Source organism: Vipera ursinii (assembly GCF_947247035.1).
Source record: "Vipera ursinii genome assembly, chromosome: 5".
Classification (NCBI taxonomy): Eukaryota; Metazoa; Chordata; class Lepidosauria; order Squamata; family Viperidae; genus Vipera; species Vipera ursinii.
The window spans coordinates 44,659,974-44,686,734 of record NC_139518.1 but is presented as its reverse complement, the minus strand read 5'-3'; the positions used below and the strand labels follow the sequence as shown (position 1 = coordinate 44,686,734).

General features: G+C 40.0%; 1 protein-coding gene across 1 annotated transcript; it reads left to right on the top strand.

Annotated features, from left to right (window-relative positions):
* The first annotated feature begins 989 nt into the window (after positions 1 to 989).
* On the top strand, positions 990 to 25,876 carry GOLGA7B (golgin A7 family member B). Its single transcript, XM_083363441.1, has 9 exons — positions 990 to 1,096; positions 8,739 to 8,801; positions 12,741 to 12,944; positions 19,203 to 19,328; positions 20,336 to 20,488; positions 22,137 to 22,238; positions 23,331 to 23,412; positions 24,164 to 24,360; positions 25,658 to 25,876. Exons 3-8 carry the CDS (start codon positions 12,933 to 12,935, stop codon positions 24,169 to 24,171), a joined length of 483 nt encoding a protein of 160 aa, XP_083219567.1. The 5' UTR covers positions 990 to 1,096; positions 8,739 to 8,801; positions 12,741 to 12,932; the 3' UTR covers positions 24,172 to 24,360; positions 25,658 to 25,876.
* The last annotated feature ends 885 nt before the right edge of the window (positions 25,877 to 26,761 follow it).

Here is a 26,761-nt window from a genome sequence, read left to right as displayed (position 1 = left end):
TTCAAGATTTTATAGCCAAGTGCTCTCCATGCTACCCTGTCAAGCACAGGTTCTTTCAGCTGATGGATGTTCATCTTTCTATCAGCTTTGGTGGTATCAAGCCAGCGAGTTCTTTGCTTGCCCTTTCTTCTTGATTCACTAACCATTCCTAGCATCATTGACTTCTCCAATGAATTTGCATGCATGACATGGCTAAAGTAAATTAGATGCAGTCTTGTGATTTTGGCTTCTAGTGATGTTTCTAGTTCAACAGTTTGTTTATGGCCTCCTAAATTAGTGTGCAGTAATCCACTATCTGAATTTAGTGGTAAAGTTGCCAATCCAGGTGCCATCTCTTCCTTCGGACAGCAAAATGTCTTGAGATGGCCTTTTCCCAGATGTCAGCACAGAGTCTAGTAAAAATAAACTTAAAAGGCCACCAAATTACCTTTCTGTTCAGGGGTTGATGAAAGGACTGTGCAGGATAGGCTTAAAGCCAGCTGGATAGATACTCCTGTCTGTCAAGAAACCCTCATTACTACCTCTCTGATCTTCTAGCTTAGGGGACTTCAATGCTCTTGATCTTTGGAAAAGAAGAAAGATTAATGCATCAAATTCCTACTACATGACTCTGACTGACTGGATTGGGCTGCTTTCCTATGCCCAGGTAATTTATACTCTGCACATTTAATTTCTGCTTTTCTCCCTATTCTATAATGCCGCCTGTCTTTTATGTAAAAAACATAACGAGTTCAGTGTCTTATGACTTTCTTCCGTGGATGTGGATTTTCAGAGCTAAAGCTTTGATCAAATTGTAGCTGAGGAACCAAGGCACTTTTACTATTTTTTTCTTGTTTTAGTCTGCTTTCCAGTTATAGCTTCCCTCTGGCTTTGCAGAGGAAGCTGGTTTAGAGAATGAATAACTGCTTTGCAAATTCACTGGGCCTGTGGTGCACCTGTGCCTGTCAGTGACATGCTGGGGTTAGCCCAACCTTTCAGCAGAGCAGTGTGGGAGACAGGAAGAATCCTGTATTTACTGCAGATCTGTACAGGTTCAACGTTTATCTGAAAATGCTTTGATACCGTCATCTAGGACCAGGCAACTATTGCAGTGCAGGTATGGTAATAACATTTTGTTCTAATTAGTAGGCTCCTCACAACAAAATTCCTAATGGCCACACTATATAGGTCCTTTGTTTTGTAGGGCTAAGATTTCAGATCTATGGACAGGATTTATCTTTCGTTTTGATGTTCTGTTTACTGCAAGGCAGTCCTGGTGGGCTGTTCACCTAAATCAGTGGTTCTCAAATATTTTGATCTGTGGACCCTCTTAAAAACGATTGAAAACCCCAAAGACCTTTGGTTTGTGGGAGCTATATATAGATTTATTTGTACTGAATTAAAATGCTAAAATATTAATTTGATTTCACGCACTTCCCCCCCAGAAAAGATTTTGGGGACTTCAGAGTTCCCCAGATCACACTTTGAAGAACACTGACTTAGATAAACAGTCCTAGGTCCAAAGAATTTTTGGTCCAGTCCCAGGTCTGTTTTGATTTGCCCTATTATCTCAACAGCTCCATGATCTTGTAGGAACTGACTATTTAAATCACAGGAAACAGTGGAGGAGTCTGAAGATGATTGTAAAGGAAACGGTGAAATGCTTTAGTAAGGCAGGGAAAGAATACATTTAGAGAAGTATTGGGAGCCCAGATGATAAACTGAGGAAAGTGTGTGATTATAAGAAATTGCCTTCTCTAGATTCTGAATGTGGCCTTCAGATACGTGGAAAGGAATCAATGGCTGAAGCTCTTCCAACCAATCCATGACAGCACCGGCTGTTGGTGAAGCACATAACATAGAAGTGGTGCTTCACCAGGACTCTTTAGGGTGCCCACATTCTAATTCTACTGGCCTCACATCACTCTTGACTTATTAACCTGCCTTATCTCTATGATGCATATGCAAACTCTGGTCTCTGAAGCTCCTAATTATGTTTTTGATTAAAACTCACCTCAGCTGTGAAGGAGTAAACTGCACCTGGGGATTTCTCAGTCTTGTGTTGTGCTGCAGCTTCAGCTACTAATACCTCCTTGCTGGCTGGTAGGTGGGCTGCACATATGCTTGCTGTCTTTACACCTCCATGGCTTGAATTCTTTTCCCTAGAAAATCTTGGATCGGCATAGGGCCTTGAGCAGCAGGAGGTCTTTGTCATGCTTTGGAGGTATAAACTGCTCTGATGTCTTTCCTGCTTTGTTACATTTATGATGTGCTCCCTGTCTAGTGGATCTGGCTGGCTGGCAGGAAGATATGAAATGTGAATGGAAAACCTGTAACTTGGAATCACAGAAGGCCTGCTGGCTGAAACTCCCTTCAGCATTATCACTACCACACTCTCATGGGAATGTTAGGAATTTCTCCTTGATTCTTCTTGTCTCCTGAGGACTGGATGCTTCAGAAGGATTAAAAGGAGATGATGAGAAGCCACAGTGGTGTTTCAAGGGGACAAAAATTACCAGTTAAGGAGGAACCAAAAAAATGATGGACTCCCTTTCACCTGATGTATTCAAGCAGAGGCTAAAATGTTCTTTTTTTAAGGGGAGCTCTGCTTTGGATTCATGTCCTGAGCAAGATGAACTCCATAAACCAACTGGATACTAGTGCAGCTCTTGAACTAGCAGTTTTACATGGATGAACTGCAATATTTACATAATTACTTGAGCTGTTACATTTTGGACCAGCCACAGCTTTGGAATATCTTTAAGGGCAATCCTATGGGAAGCCCACTGTAATAGTCCAAGTGGGAGAAGAGTAAAGTAGGAAATACCTCGAGAAAGGCATGCTGCTCCAGGAAAGATAACATTCGGCATATCAGTTGAGCTGTGCAAAGGCTTTCTCAACCACAGATACTACCTGTTCTCTCTCCCTCCCTCCCTCCCTCCCTCCCTCCCCCCTCCTCTCTCTCTCTCTCTCTCTCTCTCTCTCTCTCCCTCCCTCCCTCCCTCCCTCTCTTTTTTACTGTGCCTACAATCAGTAAAATGCTTTCTATCCTGTGCTGCACCAATCCTGGAAATCCACACAACTAAACACTCTCAGATACCATTTCTTTTCAGTTCTCTGTATCTAAGGCTATTCATATTTCAGTTGTGAGCCATCATTTGCCAACTGCATGCCAGACATTTATATATCACCTCTAATTAATTTTTGCATGTGACAAGAGTTCATAACTAGCACCTCACTTGTGATATAGCACCTATAGTCTTGTTCTTCTAAGACATCTGAAGTTGCAATTTCTCTAATTTTATCCTCTGAAAATGCAAAGATGATAAATACAAGTATTATTCCTTCATTGCATGTCATTAACGTGGAGGTTTACTTAGAATCTACATGATTACTTGGAATCTACATGATTACTTGGAAAATCTACATGATTACTCATTGTATTCAGTGAAGTACGCCCTAACTTAGTACAGTATGTACAGATCTGAAACTTTTCCCCCCACAGTTCCATCAAATTATGTGAGTTATAAATATGTGTATGACAATTTGTGAGCTACACTAGCTCCCAATAGATTTCCAGGTTCAATTCAAGATTGTTTATATAAAATTGCACATACAGGACTACTTTTTCCAATTATTTCTCCTTTTTCCACATTCTAATAGGGTGGGCATACCCTTCCTTTGTCCCTTGAACCAAAATCACCTAATGGGACCCAAAAGGCAATAATTTCTTTTGTGGTGTCTACTCCCTGGAATGACAGCCCTCACTCCCCTGTTATAGCACTGATCCCAATTGTGTTGGCTTTTAGGAAGGCATTAAGAACTAGGTTTTCCCCCCGGGTGCTAGGACCAGGATTTAGGAGATCCCACATTGTAAGGTGTATATATTGAGAGTTCCGAATTTTCTATTTTTTAAAAAAGATTTTATCCCAGCTTTTTTCATATTCAAGTCAAGCAGCAAACATACCATTACTCCCTTGTCCTCTTATTTTCCTCTAAACATCTCTATGAGGTGAGTTGGGCTGAGATAAAGTGACTGGCCAAAAGTCACCCAAGTGGTTTTTCATGTCTAAGGGGTGGTGGTGGTGGTGGTGGTAGAACTCACAGTCTCCTGGTTTCTACATCAGCACCTTAACCACTACATCAAACTGGTTCTCAACTTTTGCAATTGTAGTTTTAATTGTAATTTAATTTTTTATTATTATTGATGTATGCCGCTCAGCTGCACTTATCTGAATTGGAATTAAATAGATAAATAAGTCTCAAGAGTTGTATTAGGTTATGCCAGAGATTGGGTACCTAATATGCATAGAATAAGTGTGCATTGATCCTTTTGAGAAACTGATGTGGTCCTAGTGCACTACTTGTAGTAATTACAACTTCTATGTCAAGAGTGAAACTTCCATTATCTTCAACCATTGGCATTATGGTTGGAGCTAATGAAACTTATTTTGATCAAGAGTATTTCCATAGTGCTAACAGCAGTTCCCTATCATTTCCCCCCCCCAATATTTAGAGATAGGGTGAGAAAAACATGTTGGACTCAGACAGGTACCAGGGGTTACCTATAGGGTTTATATTATCAATTTAGACACTGATAGGAACAGCTGCACAGCAGGTACTGGAATAATCTGTCCTTGAGAGCAGATTAATAATCTTGCTTGACAGCAGACCACTGAAATTGTGGAAGCAGTCTAAGTTTTCCCTAATTCTAACAAAACACTGCATTGTCTATCACTCACAAAGAGGGACAGCATAGTACACTGAACTCTGGTTTATTGAGTAAGCTCCCAATTATTTGGTTTGTACAGCATGCTATACCATAAATCATTATTTGGCAGTTCAATTGAATACCAGACTTTCTGGGTAAAGATGTCAGTTTTGTCAAAAATTGACAGATTCCCAGATTTGAGGTGAAAAAGTACAAGGCAGAAAATCAAACCATGGACAGGACAGGGAAAAGAAGCACTAGAATTGAACCACAGTAGATATTAGAAAGGGTTGGATTCCATATTGAGAGAGGATAATCACTTGTTTTAAGTGGCTTAAAAACAATATGAATAAAAGGGTTTTAGGCAGCTGTGTCAAGATGTGTGTCAGCACATGCTGCTTGTTCAGGAACAAAGATGTCTCTGGAACCATTTGTGGAGGTATGAACATTATGATATTATCCTCAACCTGCCCCTGGCACACCACAAAGGCAACTTCCTTCCATCTTTTCTTGCTTCTCATCAAAAATAACTTCTACCAGTACATGCGATGCTTGTGGAACTTCATTTCATTGTAGGTAATGCTGCCACTCCAATTACTTAATTGATATTGTAGTGGGCATGCCTGCTCCCGTCTGGTCACTGGTCATTGCCCTCCATGACCATTTCATCTGGGGCTGGGGGGCTGCCTGCCCTTCAGAAGGAACCCCCCCCCACATAAAGCCTCACCTTGCTTCAGTTTATGAGGTATACTTTAGGTCTTACTTGGACCCTTTAGCTACATAAATGGATCAGAGTTTTGGAATATAAATATATTACTTACCATAATTTCTTTGTGTTCCTGATAGGTGATTCTTGTAATGTATTGATGTCCTGGCTATGTCAACAGAGTTCATCTGTAGGTGATTTATTTTTACATTAATCTATCCAATTTTGCTACTTGAAAAAAAATGATGCATAGTTTCACAGCTTTGAGAAAATATCTTCTCTCAACAGATTGCATCTGTTTTAGACAGGAACTAATTATTCAGTGTGGCTAAATAGATTCCCACCGGACCAGCTTTCAAGGGCTTTTTGGGGGTGGGAAGTGGGGGGATGCTGATGAAGCTTTTAGGAAGCAACAGAGTGATTATTCTGCTACTGATCTCATACGTGATCATTCTCAAGTTTTTTGATTGGAAGAACTGTGAGTTGTTTCTTATGTGAGAAGATCACATAATGGCAAGATCATATATCAGTATATTGCCTTGCATTTAGAAGACCCTGCGGCAGACATGTTAAACACAAGGCCCGGGGGCCGGATCTGGCCCATGAAGTGGTTTCATATGGCCCACGAACCCATCCTGGAAACAGTGAGGGAACGGCCCCCACTGCCTTGGCCCTGGCCCAGGCCGGCTAGGAGCCAATGTACAATTTCGTGGTGGCCATCTATGCTGAAACACATTCAGTCTTAGCTCCACAAGGCCATCTGGAAACAGTGAGGGACCAGCCCCTGCCGTGTCAGCTCCGCCCACTGGGCGCGTGCTGGGGAGGTATCACCCTTTGTGAGGAATGAAGAAATGCACCATTGCCTGGAAGTGGCCAGCACATGGCTCTGCCTACTTTGGGCAGGCTAGGGGCTGGGCAGCATTGCGCTTCTCTTCAGATTCATGCCACCCGGCTCAGCCTCTCAGCACTGTGAGGAGAGCACCCTGCTGCCTGCCAAAACCAGGGAGGCTGGGCAGCATTGCGCAGGTAACATTGACTCTCATGCTGCTCATCACATCCCCTCCCCCAGAGCCCACCAAGCCGGATATGTGAAGTAGGTGAGGGCCATGTGCTGGCCACTTCCAGGTGATTGTGCATTTTCTTCATTTCTCATGAAGGATGACACTTCACCAGCTGCGTTTCTTGCCTGTTTTTCTCCCTCCCTCATCTCAACTATTTTCCCACCACTCTTAGGAAGGAAGGAAGGAAAGGAAGGAAGGAAGGAAGGAAGGAAGGAAGGAAGGAAGGAAGGAGAGGGAGGGTCTGAGGGAAGTTCTGCCATAGTCCTTCCCTGCTGCCCTTTCACCATCCTCTTGCCCCCTCCTCCTAGCCTATCCTGGGGTGTCTCCCATTCTATTGCTAAGGAACCTTTGGATACAAAGCCAGGTCTCCTCACATGGAGAGGGAGTGGGCCTCCCTCTTGACTTTGCCCTCATACCCATCATGAGGAACCTGGCTAAGGAGAACAAGCACAGCGGCAGCAACCTTGAGGAATAAGTGCAGCTGGACACCCCCTTGGGGAAGTGGGGCTGGGCTTAGTGCCGTGGGTGTTTGAGGACTGGGCTGGGCATTTGACCTCCATGCCACCGTCCAGCCCCCCCCACCGCATGACCTGAGAGAAACAGTGAGGCTCCTCCAGTGGACCATGCCTTGGCACTTACCCCAGTCCCATCTCCTTCTGCCAGAGACCCTCAGATCTGCCCCACTTCTGCCCAGGCCCCCAAAGGCACCCTTGACATGAATGATGTATAGCTGGCCATGCCCACCCAGTAGGCCACACACACTCCAGCCATGCCCACCCAGTAGGCCCACCCTGACCACATCCACCCGGCCCCCTGACGGCAACCGCATTGCTGATGTGGCCCTCAGTGAAATTGAGTTTGACACCCCTGCCCTACGGTTTCTTGAATTCTCCTTCAAAGGAACTAGGAAGACCTCTGTCTCAGAATAGATTCTAGTCTAAATAGCCCAGCAGTCTGAACTTGATTCAGTAAGCTTGATCTGTTCAGATGCAATTCTAGCTTCTTCCCCCCAGTAGAGGCTGAGATCACTACTTGGCCCAAGTAGATGGTGAGAGAGACTTAAAATGCACTAAACTATCTGTCTGCCCTGCCTGCTACCTGCAGAAAAAAACAGTTTCCTCACACATTGAGGCCTCTAGCAAAGGATTACCCAGGATTGCATCAGTTGCTTGAGCTCAAGAACTCCTCCCTGGTGGGGTTGCTGCCAAAATTTTGCTCCAGAAAAAAACAACTGCCCCTCTGAGTGGTCTTAGGGCCAAGTGTATCCCACTTTAAAGGTTTGTGTTTTGTTAAACCAACTTATGAAATGTTAAAGAAAAACACAAACTAACAAAGAGCTAAGCAAAATAATTTAGGGATGCGGTGGCTCAGTGGGTTAGGACGCTGAGCTTGTCAATCAGAAGTTTGGCAGTTTGGCGGGTCGAATCCCGAGTACCGCGTAAGAGAGTGAGCACCTGTTACTCGTCCCAGCTTCTGCCAACCTAGCAGTTCGAAAGCAGGTAAAAATGCAAGTAGAAAAATAGGGACCACTACGGTGGGAAGGTAACAGCGTTCCGTGCGCCTTTGGCGTCTAGTCATGCCGGCCACATGACCACGGAGATGTCCTTGGACAAGCGCTGGCTCTTTGGCTTTGAAACAGAGATGAGCACCGGCCCCTAGAGTTGGAAACGACTAGCACGCATGTGCGGGGGAACCTTTACCTTTACCTTTTAAGCAAAATAATAATAAAAGGAGCAGAGAAATCCCTTTGTATTATTGTAGTCTTATGTATATATATTTAAATAAATAGGACCTGGGGCCTGGTTGTTTGTGGAACAGCCTCTCCCTGAGGTGACTGCCCATTCCACCAGATTAGATGGAATGAGCACACTACAGATCCCTTCCCTTAAATATTGCCATTTGGTGTGACATTAGCGAGATGCCTTTTACACGGCCACCCCTACCCTTGGGAATAGCCTCATCCTTGAGATTCAGAGAAGTCACCTTATTAGCCTTCCAGTGGGCTGTGAAGACCCATCTCTTGGTCCAGGATCAAAACTAGGGTAGTAGTTAACCTAGCAAATATAAATGTATGTAGAGCATATGGAATATTGTGGTGCTGTGATAGAGAAATATGATTTGGTTTGTTTTATTCTTCTTTTACTGATTATAATTGTGAGCTGCATAAGATAATCGTGTATACGATGGACAGATATATAAGTTTCTAAATAAATAGGAAAACACATCTTGGGCCATGAAAAAAATAGAAGTAGACTGACGACTAAACTTCATTTCATTTCAGGTTATAGCCTAATCGAGAAAATCAGGATGACAGTGATGGTGGCTTCTCCAACTTAAAAAACAGGTCAGTTGCTGCTAAAACATACTTTATCCAATACTTAAACCTGAATGATAGTGCTGACCTGGTGTGTATTTCAGATAATTGTTTGAGAGAAGAGGTTAGAGTTCAACTCTGCCAGGTTTGTCTTCTGAGTTATTCTATAGTATAACAGGCTGAAAAGTTTGAAGGTGAGTGACCACAAGCTATAGAAATTCCAGCTTGCTGATGTGATGTTTCATTTGGCACATTGCCAAATGCTGTGTTTGGATGGGGAGGGTACCATTGAGATTGCAATACAGTCCTGGATACTATGCAGCCCTTAACCATAATGAATAGGCTCCCTTCCTTTTCTTCTTCCCGTAGTGAAGTTTCACTATAACAAGTGAGGGATTAGAAGTAGATATCTGGGGCATAGTATTTTGTACAAGTCATTTATTTCTCCTCCTGGAGAAAAAAAAGATCTCAGAAATAGAATGACAGAAACAAATTTCAGCTTCAAGAAAGGAGTTGCAGACCATGGTGAATGTATTACTGGTGAATCTCTTATTCCTGGATCCCAAGGCAGAAGTGTTGCTATAGAAACCACAGCATATCCCTTTCTGCCAGCCGGAGAAGACTTGTGGTTAACAACATGGATGGAATGACAGACATGTGGCACAGTAATAGTTGCGCTCAGGGGGGAACCAAGTAGCACTGGCACAACATGCTGATTAAACCAGGATATCCAAAGTAGCCCAATTATTTCCGTTTCTAGAGCACATGGAAGCACATACCTGCCAATCACATTTTACAAAGCCTAAACAAATAGCAATGCTCATTGCCCTTATTCTTTTTCTTTACTGGAGTTCCAATGATTGCTGTATTCTTGGTTAACCTTGGGTTATGTAAGATTCTTCTCTACATTCTATGAGAGTAGCTGCAATGAAATATGTTTTGTAGTAGCAGCTATAAACTAAATAGTGTAGCTTGAGCCCATTAGGAAGTAGGCATAATTATGTGCTGTAAGGCACTGTTGGTGGTAGATTACCTTTTTCACATAGTGCCACTGATTTGTTAAGCATATTTCCTTCCCAAAGGTAGCTTATGTTCTACAGTGAAACTTGTTTTTAAACAGTCATATCTTTAGGGAAAGAAAGAAAGAAAGAAAAGTCCTCTGCATTGGCTTTGTGTAATCAGAGCTGCAAAAAGATTTATTTCTTGCCAAACTATAACAATTGTGTTTATCAAAATCACAATTAATGTAGGAATTTTCCTTTCTCATTCTGCATTCCTATTCAGTGTGCACTGCCCAAAGGGCCTATCCCAGCAAAGCATTTAATCATTGCTTCAGAATTAAAATACACATCCTTTCCCCATGCTGCTCTTAGACCTGCTTTTTTTTTATTGAAAAGTTTTATCATACATTTTATCTTTGACAATCCCCCCTACCCCTCCCCTATCCCTCCCTCCTTACCTCTCCCCCCCTCCCCACCCCCCCCCCCCCGACTTCCCAGAGCTAAGTACAAGGTATAAAAAACAAAAAAAAAAGAATCATAAACAACCATATGCTAACAACCATAAACTCTAAAATCTATCACTCTCTAGCTCATATAGGATAACTACAAACACTATTAATATAAAATATATTAAAAAAAAAACAGAAAACAAAAAAAAAAGAAAGGAAGACTTATTCAAATGCTACATGAAGACCTGCTTTTTTAAAGAGCATTCACAGGGATAGGGAATGTGAGGGATGTAATGTCATCATATAACTGACAGAAACTACATCCGACATTTCATTTGCACCCTGATATGACTGACATAAATTATATTATTCATACCATCGTGTGGCGATGTCATGATGCACATGACATCGCTGTAGCTTCTACTATGCATTTTCCCTAGTTAGGGAGTCCCAACTGGGGAGTCCCAGTCTCTCTGTTTCCAAATTGTGATCTCTGAACATGTCTTTTAATCCAGCCTTATCTCTTCACAACAACCAGGAAGCAATTTGACACTGCCTTTACTTCCCAGGCTAACCTGCAGGTCTACCGTAGCTTGGTGGTCTTTTATAAAATAGGATCAAAAGAACAAAAGAAATATAAAAGCAGTTTTAGAACAAAGTTCTTAGCATAGCAAATAAAAAGAAAGTTAAAAATAACATAACCAATACATAAAACTCACTGTAAGCAACATGTGGCCCAGGGCCATAAGCAGCTTATGGGCCCCTTTTTTGAGTCCCTTGTCTATAATTGCTACAAATCAGAACCTCTATTTTCTGCTGTTTTGGGGTAAGAAACTCATACAAAACTATACCATACCCTTTAAGTTTAACAAATTAAAACTAAGAAATACTTCTTTTCCATCTAGAGCAGGGGTCTTCAAACTTGGCCCTTTTATGACTTGTGGACTTCAACTCCCAGAATTCCTCAGCCAGCGTGCCTGCCTGTGGAATTCTGGGAGTTGAAGTCCACAAGTCATAAGAGCACCAAATTTGAAGACCCCTGATCTACAGAAAAACAGAAAAATCCAAGCCTTAGTGACACGTACAGTGAAGTCTCTATTTGCCTTGCCTCCTCTTGTTTTCCCTTCCTCCTCCTGACAAATGTTGATGGTAGCCTTAGGCATAAAAAGTTCTAAAGCCTTTCTTTGGCACCAGTCACTTGCTAAACAAGATGGAAGCAGAACTCCTAATGAGATGTACATCTAGCTTATATATTATTAATGTGATGCCCTACCACAATTAGTCAAACAACTATGAGTTTTTAGAACTTTCAAAAGCATCCTATCCTTTTCATAATAGAGGTCACGCTAATTTAAACAGTTCAGTGACTGAGAGAGAACAAAATGAATTGCTTAGGTAGACAGAAAATGAAAATAGGCGGAAAGAAGCATGTAAAGCAGGGGTATCAAACTGCCGGCCTGCAGGCCGAATGCATCACTCCAAAACTGTGCCCACCCCATTGCTGGCAATGGGAAAAAAGTCACGATACATCACGACACGTCACGTGACATCACAAGTGACACCCATGATGTAAAGCTTATCATACTAAACAATTGCAGGGGGAAAGTGTGAGGTTGAATGCAGATTTCCATTTCTTGAGAGCCTCAGTTTTCATGTTCAAAGTGGAAAAAAGTAACTCCTTTTCATGTAAAAATAAGCTCTAGAAAACAACAGATAATGAGAATTCCAAAGTCATATGAAGATTACAATGAAGTTTAAGGAAAAGAGTCTACCCTATCATACATAACTATTATCCCAGTCCACTATCTGTAGAATAATTATGCAAACCAAGCAGAGGCATTAAAATCAGTAAATACGATTACTTAATATAGACTGTGGAATTAATCACATGCTATGGAATGTGAGTCTCTTTACCGTTTCTATGTAAACTTAAGAAACCATATCTTAGATTTACATCAGCACAGCAAATTAATCAATCTTACTTTTTTTTAAACCATTTCTTCTTTGGCACTGAGTGCAGCCATGTGACAGCTGGTATTGGACTTTCACCAGATCAAAAAAGAATTTTGGAAGTGGGAGCAATCTCAGAACTTTCCAGAGAAACACTGCAATCCAAAGCCTTAGAAATAAGGGTGAAAAGTGCTGCCAAGCAGCTTGCTTGCTTGTGAGCTCCTGCAAGACAAGCAGGAAATAAACGTCAGCTGAGTTCTTTTCCTTGCTGTGGCAGCTCCGCCTCTCACAGTCCCTCCCCTGAGTTCGAGCTGGATCTTGTCCCTCCAACATGGGGATGCAGGGAAGGGAGGGTGCAGCTCCCACTTCAAGCTGTTGATCCCCTCCCCTTATGATGCCACTAACTGAGCCAGCCTGTGCAACGAAGCTGAGCTTCCAGCTGAGGAATTAGCTTGGGAAATGGGTCGTCAACGCTAGATGAGATGCTTGCCTCCAGTTCCTGTTTTTCAAATAGCAAGTTTCAGGACCAAGGATAGCACCACACACTCTGCGTCTATTTCCCACCGCAGGCGCCACCTCAACGCAGCAGACTAAATTCCGCCCCTGCTGGCAGCAGCTTCAAGATTTCAGCGCTTCCTCTGACTATAACACCAGGGACAGCGCCTTTTTTTGGGAAAGCAGTCTTCTTCCTCATCAAATTGCTATCGTCACAGCTTCAGTCTTCCGTGTGGAGGAACAGCATTGAGCCACGTTGGTGAAACATGGCAACTGAGGTGAGCAACGCCGGCAAGGTAGAACACACATGTACCAGAGCTATGGCTCTGCCGAATCATTGGAGCTGCAGTCAGCTTTTCCTGGTTTGTGCTTGTTCTCTCTGATGCTGCAGGAAGCTTTAAATCAATCACCCTAATGTTAGCTTTTATTGGTTGTTGTAGTTCCATGTTCCTTGGTTTGCTGTGCTAAGGGTCGCCTGTGTTTCCCGAGTTACTGATTTTTTGCAGCAATTGTACAGGTTAAATAAAGGAAGTTAAAAAAAAACAACCCTGATGATCTTTGAGGGCTAAGAATACCATCACTCACTATAAAGTTAATTGCCTGATTTCCAACCCCCCCCCCCAACCAAGGCAGGCAATTGTTAAGAGGAGCAGGTGGCCCTTTGCTTAGCTGTGAATCAATGGATTTCCCTGAACACATGGGAGACACACATAGACAGAAAATCAGAAGCCCAGGGGAGCACTCCTCAGTTGGACTGTGCTAGCACCCCGGTCAATGGCCATGCTTGTGGGATGATAGTTATTGTTGTGCTATGAATCTGAAGGGAACAAGGTTGGGTAAGGCTTCTTTATGTCTGATGCTTTGGATTTGGTTTAAGTTATACCTTTTGTGAATAGGGAAGAAAGAGATACATGAGCTATGATTTTCTAGAATAAATGCAAGCTCCATTATTCAGATTAATCAATTATGGACTCGGAGGCAGGTCCCTAATATGATTTTTGTTGTTGTTGTTGAAATAAGGTTAAAAATGGCATAGGAGAAGAAGGGAAAGAGATTTTTGAAGTTTTTTCTCTAATTGTTGCTATATTCTGGTTTCAAAACTCTTTTCAAGTCAGCCCCTATCAAGAACCCCATCCTTCACTGATTTTTTTCACAGTCATTATTGCTCTTGCTCCATATTTCCCATGTTCCCATTTCAACCAGTAAAATCCTGTTTGTCAATAAAAGATGCATCCCTAAACAGGAGAATTAATCTGAGTCAGAGCAGAAATAGCTAAAAGCTTGCTTGTTGCTAAGGGATGGGCAACAGTTCCTGAGGGCATAGGAGGGCGGGTGGCAAGAAGCACAAAGGACTTGTTAAAGACTCTGAGTTACGCTTAACACCATGAAATAAAGAAAGCACAAAAGTACACAAATTCTCTCTCACCACCATCACCCCATTTACAAAATAATAGGTAGTTGCTTCTATAGTTATCTAATTTCAATTTTCTTCCACTCCTAAAGTAATTAATTTCAGTCTTCAGTTTCTGATCCTGGAAGTTTTCCATTTAAGCACAGAATAAGTTAAACATCAGGTCCAATTTCTGTTCAGGGAAATCAGGATTGCTTTCAAATTTAGCGCATCTGTTAGTTGTTATTATTATTATTTGTTTGAATAAATACAAAACAGTAAAACAAAATGAAACAAAGTGATCAATTAAGTTTAATATTTTTAATTTAATATATAGGATAAGCACACTGACTGGATGTTGAAAGAAAAGAAAAAGCAGTAAATTCTCCTCCCCTTTTACACACACACACACACACACACACACACACATACACACACAAGTGTGTGTGTATAAGAAGAAAGAAGAAAAAACAGTCAACAGGTTGAGCTAAACATTACACTAATCTTCAAATCCCTCTGTTAACCATCTGTTATTATATTTAGGGTGTAGAAAGTCTACAAACAGTTTCCAGTCTGTCCAGTCCAGGCATGTCAAACTTGCAATGCCATGTGACATCGCATGACATATCACAACTTTTTCCCCATTGCAAGCAATGGGGTGGGCGCAGTTTTGGTATGACGCATCTGGCCCGTGGGCCAGCAGTTTGACATGCCTGATCTAGTCCATTATCAAAGCAGTTAATTTCACCATCTCTGCTAGTTCAGTCAATTTCAAAATCCAAGTCTCCATTCACCATGATTCAAGCTTTTTGGAGTGTATAGATGGGCTTCAGACCCTGTATAAAGCCCAATCTAAAATCCATCTTTTCCATTACTTTATGTTCAGTTCAAGTTGTCAAAAGCTTTTTCTGCATCCAGAAAGACTAATGCAACCTGTTTGTTGCTACGTTGTAAATATTCAATTATATTCAAAATTATTTTTACATTATCTTTTAGTTGTCTTTTAGATAAGAAACCACTCTGGTCTTCAGGTATATAATCCTGTAAAACTTTTTAAAGTCTTTCAACTAAAAGAGATTATTAAGGAGAGAAATTGGCATGTAGTTCTTCACAGAAATTAAATCTAGTCCATCTTTGGGTATTAAAGAAATGTAGGCATCCTTCCAAAAGTCTGGTATAAGGTTCCCCTATAAGATAGAATTCATTAAGTCCTTCATTAGAAGAAATAGTTGATCTTCAAAAAATTTATAGAAGCTGCGTGATAGGCTATCTAGTCCCAGAGATTTGCCTGTTTTAACTCTTTTAATTGCTTCTATTATTTCAAAACGAGAAGGAAGGACTCACTGGAGAAGAGCCTAATGCTGGGAAAGATTGAGCGCAAGAAAAGAAAGGGACGACAGAGAATGAGGTGGCTGGGTGGAGTCACTGAAGCAGTAGGCGTGAGCTTAAATGGACTCCAGAAGATGGTAGAGGACAGGAAGGCCTGGAGGAACGTTGTCCATAGGGTCGCGATGGGTTGGACATGACTTCATAGTTAACAACAACAATTATTTCAAAAGTTGTTATTGGAGTATTCAAAATGTCTTTGTAGTTTTCCGATAGTTTGGGAAGATTTTTATTTGTTATATACTCCTCCATAGTAACTAAAGAGATTTCTTGTTCTTTATATAAATTGGTATAATAATTCCAAAAAAATCTTTGAAAGTTTTTGTTATCCATATAAGTCTTATTCCCTTCATGAAGCTTGGTTATCATCTTCTTTTCTATCTGTTTCCTTTGTTTGTATGCCAACCATCTCCCTGGTTTTATTTGTATATTTAAAAAAGTGCTGTTTTGTATATTTAAGTTTCTCTTCAATGTCTGAAACAGTCGCCGAAGAAATTTGTTGTTGCAATAATTTTAGTTGATTATGTTAGGATGTTCTAGTGCATTCTGTATGGTCAGAAAAAGTTTTTGGAAGAAGAATAATAGCTTTGGTTGCTTTGTGAAGCAGACTTTTGTAATCCAAATCATATTAATTCTAGAAAAGGATTTCTGTCTCTCTGAAAAGAATGTAAAGTCTTTTGTTAGTCCATATTTACACCTCCAAACCAAACCTAAAGTATCGGTCACCTCGAAAAAAGTTTGAGGCAGTTTCTCTTGTGTTTCTTTAATTCCTTTATCACCTGATCTATCTAGTTGTGGGGTTACTACCCCATTGTAATCTCCAATTACACATCAATACTGAAAAGAATAGGAGAGTAAGTGTTCAGACAGAAGTTTAAAAAACTTGGCTTTTTCTTGATGTGGGGTGTATAATCCCACCACAATAGATTTTATTCCCTCTAATTCAGTTTGCACAATTACATACCTGCCTTGATCATCAGCAAACAAAAATGTGGATGTAGTTGGGGTTTTATATACAAAACTACCCCATTTTTTTCTTTGAGTTACCAAAAATAAATTCCAGTCCCAAGATGTTATTTGTTAAATACTTTTTGTCAGTCTCTTTAATACAGGTTTCTTGCAAATGTATTATATCAAAGTTCACTTTTTTCAAATAATGAAATAACTTTTTTCTCTTTTGTCAAAATCTTGCAATCCATCTATTATGAAGAGGAAGTTCCAGGGATTCCAGCTGAGGCTCCCATCTTCACAGCCTGTCCTTGATAAGCATCAAACCTCTTTTTATCTTTTTCTTTCTGATCTTTATCTTTTGAAAAATAGTGTAGTTCCAACCCATGTTTTTCCAAAAAAATCCTGTGCTTTAAGGACTAAATTTAGTCTATACTATTGATTTCTAAAGGTAAAGATAACCCCTTCCAGCTTATCCCAGTGAAAGAGAATATTATTTTGTTTCAGGAGATCTGTCAGGAAAAAATATTCTTTGCATTTCCTTAATATTGTAATTGGAACTTCTCTGAATAGAAATCTCTTTTCCAGAAATGTTAAATCTCTGGTGGTAATGTTTCTGAATTACTTGTTCTTTAATAGATTTTCTTATAAACTGGATCATAACTTCTCTTGGCAGTTTTCTTCTGGCTGCATATGCTGAATTTATTCTGTAAATCTTGTCTATTTCTTCAGAGAAATCTACTTTCCCATCATTAAACTATTTCGTCATTTCTGTTTCAATTACATCTCTTAAGTTGCAAATAGTTTTCTAAGTATTTAGGAAGTTTTATTGAACTGGATGATCTCATATTTAAACGAATAAAACTTGTTGGACCTTTAAGAACATAAAAATAGCTTCCCTGGCCCATTTTTGTTTAACATTATGATGTCATAACCTGTTATTTCATTTTGAACCACTTCTAGGGCCAAACAACATACAATGTGAGAAATAGCCTTAAAGGCAGCACTGAGTCTTCAACACTAATATTTCTTAAACTGCCCATTATGAATTGATTAAACAGCCATAATGTCATGGTAATGCTAATGAATTTTATATAAATTTATATTAAATTCAATGCATCCTATTTTCAAATCATATTGCATCTGCTCCAAGTTTGATATCATCCACAACCTTAGCCAATTCAATGCTTTTAATGCAACCACAGGCTAAGAAATTGAGTCTTATAAGAGATTGTTATTAAGTGAGTTCTTATAACACAGAGGTTTCTCTCTATGGATGAAGAAAGAAAAGAAATAACCCTTATTAATTTAGGCTTGTCCTGTTTAATTCTGATTGAGTTTCAACAAGTTGTATTCACTTGAAGGCTGTTATATGTACAAATATAGAGACAAAAACATATATTTATTTTTTAATGTAAAGTATCCAGTAACATACCATCTTTGGTAACATAATGCTTGAACATCTTCATTCAGCTTGCTAATTTAAATTATTTTCTGTTTTGTGACCTTAGTTAACAAAAAAAAACCTCCCACTTAATAACCATACAGTATATTAGTCTAAGTGTAGATAGATAAGCATATTTCAGTGTGTTGTGAGAATATGATCTTTACATTGGACTCAAATATAAATAATTGAGATTGAAATCCAGTTGTATCACCATTTAGCCATGATGCTTACTGGGTGACTTGAGGAAAGTGTATTATTTCAGCTTCACATGCTGAAAGGCATTATAATGAAAACCAAATTCTGATGATCCCAATCAGAATTGAAATTGGACCGCTCTGTGTGTGCTATTTGAATGGGGGAAAAAAACTAGAATTAAGAAATAGTGGGATATTGGTTTTTTGTATTACAGCCTCATAAAAGATCCTTTAATGCTTTGGGAGGGTGTAGCATGAAAACATATAATTATTCTGTTAGGCTATTTTCATTATACTTTGACTAATTAAGAAGATATTTTCTAAATAATTAGGTAATAAACTAATAATTTTCTTTTAAAATGTGTGAGTTCAATTTTTTAACTGAAGTATACTGTATAATTAGAAGCACCTGCAGATAACAGCCCAAAAAGCTTATACAAAAAGAACACCACTTTGAAGATGGTGCCAAATGACTCATGAAACATCATCTAAAAACAATTTCAGCATTCTATCCATATCCCATTAGTATGCATTTTAATGCAGATTTTAGTGCTAGCTAGAGATTGTCCCAGTTCCAATTGTTCCTATTTACAGTATATGCAATGATCAGTAACTACGTAAATACGTATTTGAATGATCATCTGTCTGAGTGGTGCTGATGGTGTGAATCTCCATGGAAGCAGAATCATTGAGTCTACTTATGGTAGTTAGGCCATTAATATTTTTTCTTAAACAATCCTGATAATTAAGTAGCTTTTCAGAGGCTTCAAGAACAAATGATTATTCTTAAATGGTTAATTAAACAATTGGAATGTATAAGATTAAATTCTCTAAGATGTCTTTAACACCCTTACTCTTTTGTGATGCTGAGTGCATTGTGTTGCTCCCTTACTATGTTATAGAATAGCATGTATGCCCTAAGACAGCAAACAAATCAACCTATCAGTATATAAATTATCTTGGGGAGGACTTTAGTATGCAATGTGATTAAGGAAGAATTATGTGTTGTCTCTGAATGAAAATGAAGAAAAGAACAAAGCAAAGCATAGAGCAATCCAGGAATGAAAAAAGTCCATGCATTTGATCTGCAAGTATCAGGATACGGTGTGAGTCTCTACCAGTATAGAAAGATTTTCCCACATTGTAACCTCCTGATTTTAATTTTCTTCAGGTCCACAATCTCCAAGAACTGCGGAGGAGTGCTTCATTGGCTACCAAAGTTTTTATACAACGAGACTACAGTGATGGGACCATCTGTCAATTCCAAACCAAATTTCCCCCTGAATTGGACAGTCGGGTAAAATCTGATATTTCATATGGTTCTCCAAGGTCACAGACTATAGCAAAATTTTATATCAAACCAATGAGTAGACTGGAACTCAGATTAAGCTATGATGTCTCATTAACATTCTATGATTGTTTCAATGACTTTCTTACTTTATTTATTTAAAGAACTTACATGCTGCCTATCTCACCTAGGCAGCTCACCCCGTTAAAACACATTATATTCTTCCCACCAAGGGACCATAATCTCCTATAAAATTAACACCTGACTCAACTCCATCCTAGCCCAAACCTGGGGGAAGAGCCAGCTTTTCATAGCCTTCTGGAAGGTTACTAGGGTGCCACTCCCTCTCCCTCAATTTCAGTTGGGAAGCTGTTGCCAAGGATTGGAGCAGCTCCAGGGAATTTACTGTAGGGGTACTTCTTTGTGGAAGGGATGAAGTAGCAAAGTAGGAACCAAAGAATTTCAGGCCAGACAGGACTGTTATGTAAACAGGATGCAGGTGTCCTCCACCTTCCTGTCTCAGGAAAAGAACAACAAAATGTCTGTTACCACAAAAGAGTCCTAGGATTTAATCCCTGAGCACATTCACCCCACATATTCATACAAGGTTGGATTTCTGAATTCTGTCATAATTGTTCTTTTGCATAGGCAGAGTGTGTAAAAATATTCTTAACTAACCACACTGAGTCCTTGAAGTTCTGCTGTTAGGTGGTAACAGAGTGCAAAAGGGTGGGGTTGAGTATCTGAAGAGTTGTGAATAAATCTGACACTTTGAAGGTTTTTTCCTAACCTGTTAACTGTAGCAATCACACATTAAATACACAGTAGGAGAGTGATTTCTTTAAAAAAATATGAATGTTCGCACATAAATGGATATTTCTTGCAACGTAACTTATTTTGATTTATCATTGTCTCTGTTCTGCCTTTTGGCATTTGCATGGAGAACATCAGTAGTCATTAAAATGACATGCTGCATATCACTGTTATGTCGTTTTCTCCCTTTTCCCCTTCCAAAGATTGAGCGGCAACTTTTTGAGGAAACAGTGAAGACATTGAACAACTTCTATGCGGAGGCTGAGAAAATTGGGGGCAGCTCTTATTTGGAAGGATGTCTGGCCTGTGCCACAGCCTATTTCATCTTCCTTTGCATGGAGACCCACTATGAGAAGGTTTGGAGACATAATAGAACATTTACATTAATTAATAAATATCACAAGGGTTTATTATGCTGTATTAATGGCTCCCAAAGTAGGGAGCTGAAACAATATCAAGCTAACTTTTAATTTTACAAGTTATTGAAATAAGTAATGTGCAGTGGCCAAGCAATTTGCCTTTGTTTGCACTGCATACCATGCAATCTTTTTCTAATTATGTAACTCAGGGTTCTTTTCAAAAGAGTCCTAGGATTTAATCCTTGGGCATATTTTTAAAATATATGTTTTATTGCTTTTCAATTAAGAGGAAAAAAGAGCCAAACACGAGGATAAAATGGAGTTACGTACATAACAAGTGCTCTAAAAAAGGGAAGGAAAAAAGAAAATGAATGTCATTATAACAATACACAATTGCAATTTTATATATACTTGTCTAACTCACATATGTATATGTGTACGTATTCTGGTGAGAGAGAAGTTCCCTAAGGATGAGCTCCAGTTCGAGTCCAAAAGCTTGGAAGACTAAACTTCTGGTCCTGGTGACTGATCCAGATTGATCCTGCAAATATGTATATATCTCTAATACATTTATACAGCTGCTTTTTTAACCTACTGCATTCTGTATAAATGAGTCCCATTATATGGTCATGCTTGTCTATATAAAGTCTACATCTATGGGCAATCAACTCATAAGTGGCAAGCGCAACCAGATCTACAATCGATTGAATAAATGGAGCCATACATTTAGTTTTCCAGTGCTGCAAGATCAGTCTTTTAGCCATAGTAAGAGCACAGAGAATCCATTTATATTGTCCAGATATTAAATTCCATATACTAGGTAGATAGTTCAAAAGAATATTATACTCTGAAAATTGTAGCTTTTGTCACACAGGTTCCCCCCCAAAGTTGACTTAAAGTGCTACCATCCAATTATTTTACTGATAGATGTCTACATTAGTATAAAATAAACTTTATACAATCCAGCCACAGACAAAATGCTGGGTATATTAAGGAGAATAGGTATGGATTCCCTGGACTTTGGTTGACTTACATCCCATAAATGTCACTAGACAACAGGGAAACTGCTGCCAGACTATCTTTGCAAGGTGGCTGGAGAGAGAGGTGAGTTTTAGTAGTGATGGATCTGCCCTATCTCACTCTGGCTTTGTGTTTTGCACAGGTCTGGATGGCAGCACTTTAAGTCAGCCTTGGGGAAAAAACCTGTGTGACAAAACTTTCAATTTTCAGAGGATAATATTGATACAGGTTTTAGCGCTATTTTGGACACACACTAATAGGATTCCAAAACAGTATTATTTTGAGATGATACAAAGCCCATGTTCAGAAGGAGGATGACTGTCATCTGACAAGGCATGGAAAGAACTGCACTATGAAGCAGGAGAGAGAGGCTAGGAGGGATGGTTGGGTGGGTGGGTGGGTGAACCCAGGAAAGTCCCTAAAATCATGAATGTGAACATAAAATATGATGGATAAATAAGTGCAAGGATTATTGTTTTTTTCATTCTTATAACAGTGCACAATTTCTAAGAGAACTTGCAACTTTGTTTAATATACCTTCTTCTCAAATTTGTACAATGTATTATCTGGGAACATGAAACAGGTACTCATTTGGTTCTGACTGGCTCACTAATTATTTCTTCAGGTTCTGAAGAAGATCTCCAAGTATATCCAGGAGCAGAATGAGAAAATCTATGCTCCACGAGGGCTTCTGCTGACTGACCCAGTGGAGCGGGGCATGAGAGTTGTATCCTTCTTGGTTGAAGTCAGGGATGAAATCGGAATACATTATCATCTAAAACTAGACACCTAGCTCTAATTTATGCTGCAGACACTCATTATAACCTATGTTATTATTTTTCTATCCCTACTGAGATTTGGGGCCATGTGGATATTAGTTATTTATTTTTCAATCTTTGTAAATGATAATGATAGTGATTCCCAAAGTGTTTCACATTCACAATAGGATACAAGAGATGACTTCATGAGCACAACAATGTACAGTTTAGTGGTCTAGGAATGGGGGAGTCTTGGGTTCAAGTCAACCTTTAACAATGGATGCCAGATAAAACACACAGTGTACATTTTACACAATGCACAGTTATCATCTAATTTACCATGAAGTGAAATGAAGCATTAAGTAAATCATCTTTTTGTGTTTGCTATTGTTACCCCAACTTGGCTCATTTCTCCCATGCATAATACATTCAAATTGGTTGTTAAGTTAAGCCATTTTCATTTTTAATTAAGTTAAAACTAAGGTTAGCATACTGTGTGCATGCAGCTGCTAAGGTTTCAAGTATGTTACACAAATCCAGAAATTAGTTCTTAGGAAGTGGACAGACTATTGTAGTGCTGTAGCTCTTCCTGGTTATCTGCACTACAGAAGAGCAGGGAAAAGGAAGATGGACTCCACATTGACTGAAGACTTAACTATGCACTGGCTTGCCAGCTTGGGATTTGGCTGTGATGTGTATGTGAAGAGAGACTAACCAGTAGCTTGGCTTGGGAACAGAAAAAAGTAAGGTGATCTGCTCCTCTCCCCCCATCCTTCCCTACCTCCCTGTGTTTCTATGTCTGTGTCTGTGTGTCTGTGTCTGTGTGAAAGAGCAAAAGGTGGTCTGAGGAAAGAGACCACAGTTGTATGGATGACATAGATCGGAGGAAAAACGGCTGCAATTGTAAAGTTGATGGTCTCCATACCTGCTTAGCCAACAACAAGGTGACCCACTGAGTTCCAGAGGAGAAAGTGTATTTGAGAGAGGACCTCCTTAGCTGAACGTGGGATGGAGCAGGATTTTCATGCCTTTGCTTGGTGTCCTTATCTTCTTGCTTTCAGATTGAGATTTCTATCTATGAAGATCATTGCGGCAGTTCCAGCTCAGGCAGCAGCAGCAGCAGCACCAGCAGTGCTGGGGGAGGTGGGGGAGCAGGGGGCCGGTGACTGGCACAAAGTCCCGGCAGGGACTTGTACTGCCGGGACGATGGAGTCTCTGAGATTCGCAGGCTGCGCTATCAGAGCACCCGCTTCTGAGCTCCTCCAGGGGGGTGGGGGTGGGGGTGTCAGGATGCCAGCAAGGAGTATCATGACGCTCCTGGGATTTACAATGGTCAGTGAAATCCTGCTTCCCAGCAGGATCCCTGACTTTGATTTGAGTGGTTGTTACCCCTGAAGGAGCTCAATTTCTATGACCGAGTTTGTTATCTCCTGAAATATTGGCACTTCCTGTGAGTTCCTGAAGACACGATGGCCCCTGGTTATTACTCCAATTCTGTCCTCAGTCTATGGGCTCATTATCTGGCTACAGCTGCTAGCTGAGGTCAAGTGATCAGCAAATAGCAACCCAACTTATGTGAGCTGGGATGGGGTAGGCTGAAGGAACAGGAGAATTTTTAAAACCAGGTTATAACCCCTTCACTGAATGTTCCTGCCTTGTTCCTTAACAGGCCACCTTAGCTCCTGTCTTTGGGTGCTATGAGTATTCCTTTTCTGAACTTCAGGCATGCTACATGCTTTGAATATTCAGTGTCCATAGTGCTTCCACTTCAGTTGCCTGCATTCTCTCCTATACCTCTAGTGCTGGTACTTCCAAAACATGTCTTTTCACTGATGCTAGGATGTCTTCTATTCTTGGAAACCATGGAACATGCCTTATGCTCTATTTCTTCCAGGGCACTAGAAAAGAATATAAAGCCACAGAATGGAACTGCTCCTTAGTCTGGGACAGTAGCATGAATACTACTGAAGACTATAATTTCTTCCTAATTTGGAAGTCTGCACCTCATTGACTCTGGCAACCAAAAGATTTCAGTACAATTCTGGGATTGTGGAGAGCATTAAAAATATTCTGAGGCTTTAAAGGTGCATTGTGAGTAGAGAGGTGGGATAATGGTTTATTTAGTTGCTTAACTTAGTCCAGCCCAAGAAGTATATTTCAAGTATGTATGTAAATATCTACTATAGCTCTAACCACCTAGACTTCATCCTCCCTGAGTTGGTACACAAAGTCACAAGAAAGAATATTTTCTCAAGACTAATCAGAGTGTTTGTCCCTACAGCTCTTAACTTATTTCCCAACACTGCTGTTTTGCAACATCACCTTATCACTTGTATGCACAAGTTGTTCCTTGTGGCATGTTTTCTTATCCTGTATATAGCTGTTTGGGTCCTACAAATATTTAAGAAACTCTAGGTATTGGTGCTTCAGTGCCACTTCTCTGAGTCCCTTAGTGCCATTCTGTGAAACAAGATCGATTAGGAAAAGATGATGCCAGGTTGTCCAATGAATCAGTATTGAAATCATGGATGAAGTTTCTCACTACCTCCAAATACTTCCAGTTTCTCACAGATTACATATCTGTCTCTGTGTATGGTAAGCATATGCATGCTGAAAGCCTGAAAGAATAAAATTGTACACATGTCTAAAGAGGGGGGAGTCTTGAGTTGAGTGCACATTAGGGCATTATTATTCACTGAATGCCTGGCCTGAGAAACTTTGCTGCAACTCATTGTCATTACTCAGGGGGCATGGTGGGGCATCTGCTGAAAGCCCTGGTGCTAATAAAGATAAATTGCCAAACATGCCATAGCAGGCATCAGTCCCGTCTGGTGCTTCTGTAGGAAAGTTCTTGCTGCGTCAATAACTGCTTTCCCACTGTTTCTATCCATTGTTTCTCTTGTGACTCTCTCCCTTCCTGCTTCCCACATTTCTAGCAAAGTGTGAGCTGCGCCAACTATGACTTGCTGTCATTGCTGTTGGCCACTCCTCTCTAGGTATGGCACTTATGGATTATACTGTAGAATGATGATTAAGCCAACCCTATAGCATCTGCTAAAAGTTGGGGGAGAGAACAAAAAAAAATAGGGAGAAGCTTATGCAAACCTTTAAAAAAACATGTTACAGGATGGGACAGAAAGATGCCACATTAATTTTCATACTTATAACTACTCATGGGGCACAAGACTGAAGGAGACATAAGGGATTGGAAGAGGCTATAAGTAAACAGCAATGGGGCATATTACAGAGATTGTGATAACAGAAGTTATAGAAGATATGGCTATAGGATTCCCAGATAAAACAGGGTGTCTTCAACAGCACCATGTTAAAGGTTCCCTAACAACAGGAGACAGCCTTGTTATTAGTATTCTTGCCACCTTGATTTCAGAAATGGATTTCCCTGAAAGTGAGAAAAGAATTGGAGATTGACCAAAGCTTGTGGGATTGGAACTGCAGAGGCTGTGGCAGTTTGCATAGAAATTAGGCCAGATGTACCCAGATGCCTTGAACAGCTGCTCCTCATGCCATATGTTGGGTATCATTGTTGCCACATGAATCTGGTCATTACTCAACCCAGTATGTTGCTACATGACAATTTCTAACAATAAATGGCAAGTGAGAATATATTTGTGTTTTGTTCTTTTTATCCATCACTTTTAGAAACAGTGTATTAGTTCCCACCTCTATGGCTAGTTGTTTCATGCATAATCATTCTGAGTCATAGTTTCAAGTGTGTGCATGACTAATTACTTAAATAGTCAGGACTATGTAAATAGTAAATAATAGTAATAATAATAATAATAATAATAATAATAATAATAATAATAATAATAATAATAATAAATAATAATAATAATAATAATAATAATAATATAGTAGTAGTAATAGTAATGATGTTGGAAGGGACCTTGGAGGTCTTCTAGTCCAAACCCCTGCTCAAGCAGGAAACCCTATACCATTTTAGACAAAATGGCTGTCCAGTCTCTTCTTAAAAACTTCCAGTGTTGGAGCATTCACAACGTCTGGAGGCAGGTTGTTCCACTGATTAATTGTCCTAAATGTCAATAAATTTCTAAGGTTGCCTAGGTTGCTTCTCTCTTTGATTAGTTTCCATCCATTGCTTCTTGTCCTGCCTTCAGGTGCTTTGGAGAATAGCTTGACTCCCTCTTCTTTGTGGCAGCCCCTGAGATACTGGAAGACTGCTATCATGTCACCCCTAGTCCTTCTCTTCAACAAAATGCTTCTTAAAACTTACCGGTAATCAGCCAATATTCTTTTAACTTGCAGTCCAAATTGCTTGTGATGGTATGTAGCTAACCAGGTCATCATTCCAGGAAACAGAATCATCTTCCACATGGAAATTGTCTCAACAATGTGACTTGCGCATACACAAAAGCTGCAACCTATCTCAGGAGCACACATTTGTATTTATGTGAATCTCATTTCAGATTAATCTAAAAATTGTAAATTAGTTTAGATTACACTTAGTAAT

What these genes read in the sequence shown, in the direction of transcription:
- GOLGA7B (XM_083363441.1), top strand. An exon ending in CCCCTGAATTGGACAGTCGG is followed by an intron (nt 19,329 to 20,335) that starts GTAAAATCTGAT and finishes CCCCTTCCAAAG; the next exon opens with ATTGAGCGGCAACTTTTTGA. An exon ending in TGGAGCGGGGCATGAGAGTT is followed by an intron (nt 22,239 to 23,330) that starts GTATCCTTCTTG and finishes TCTTGCTTTCAG; the next exon opens with ATTGAGATTTCTATCTATGA.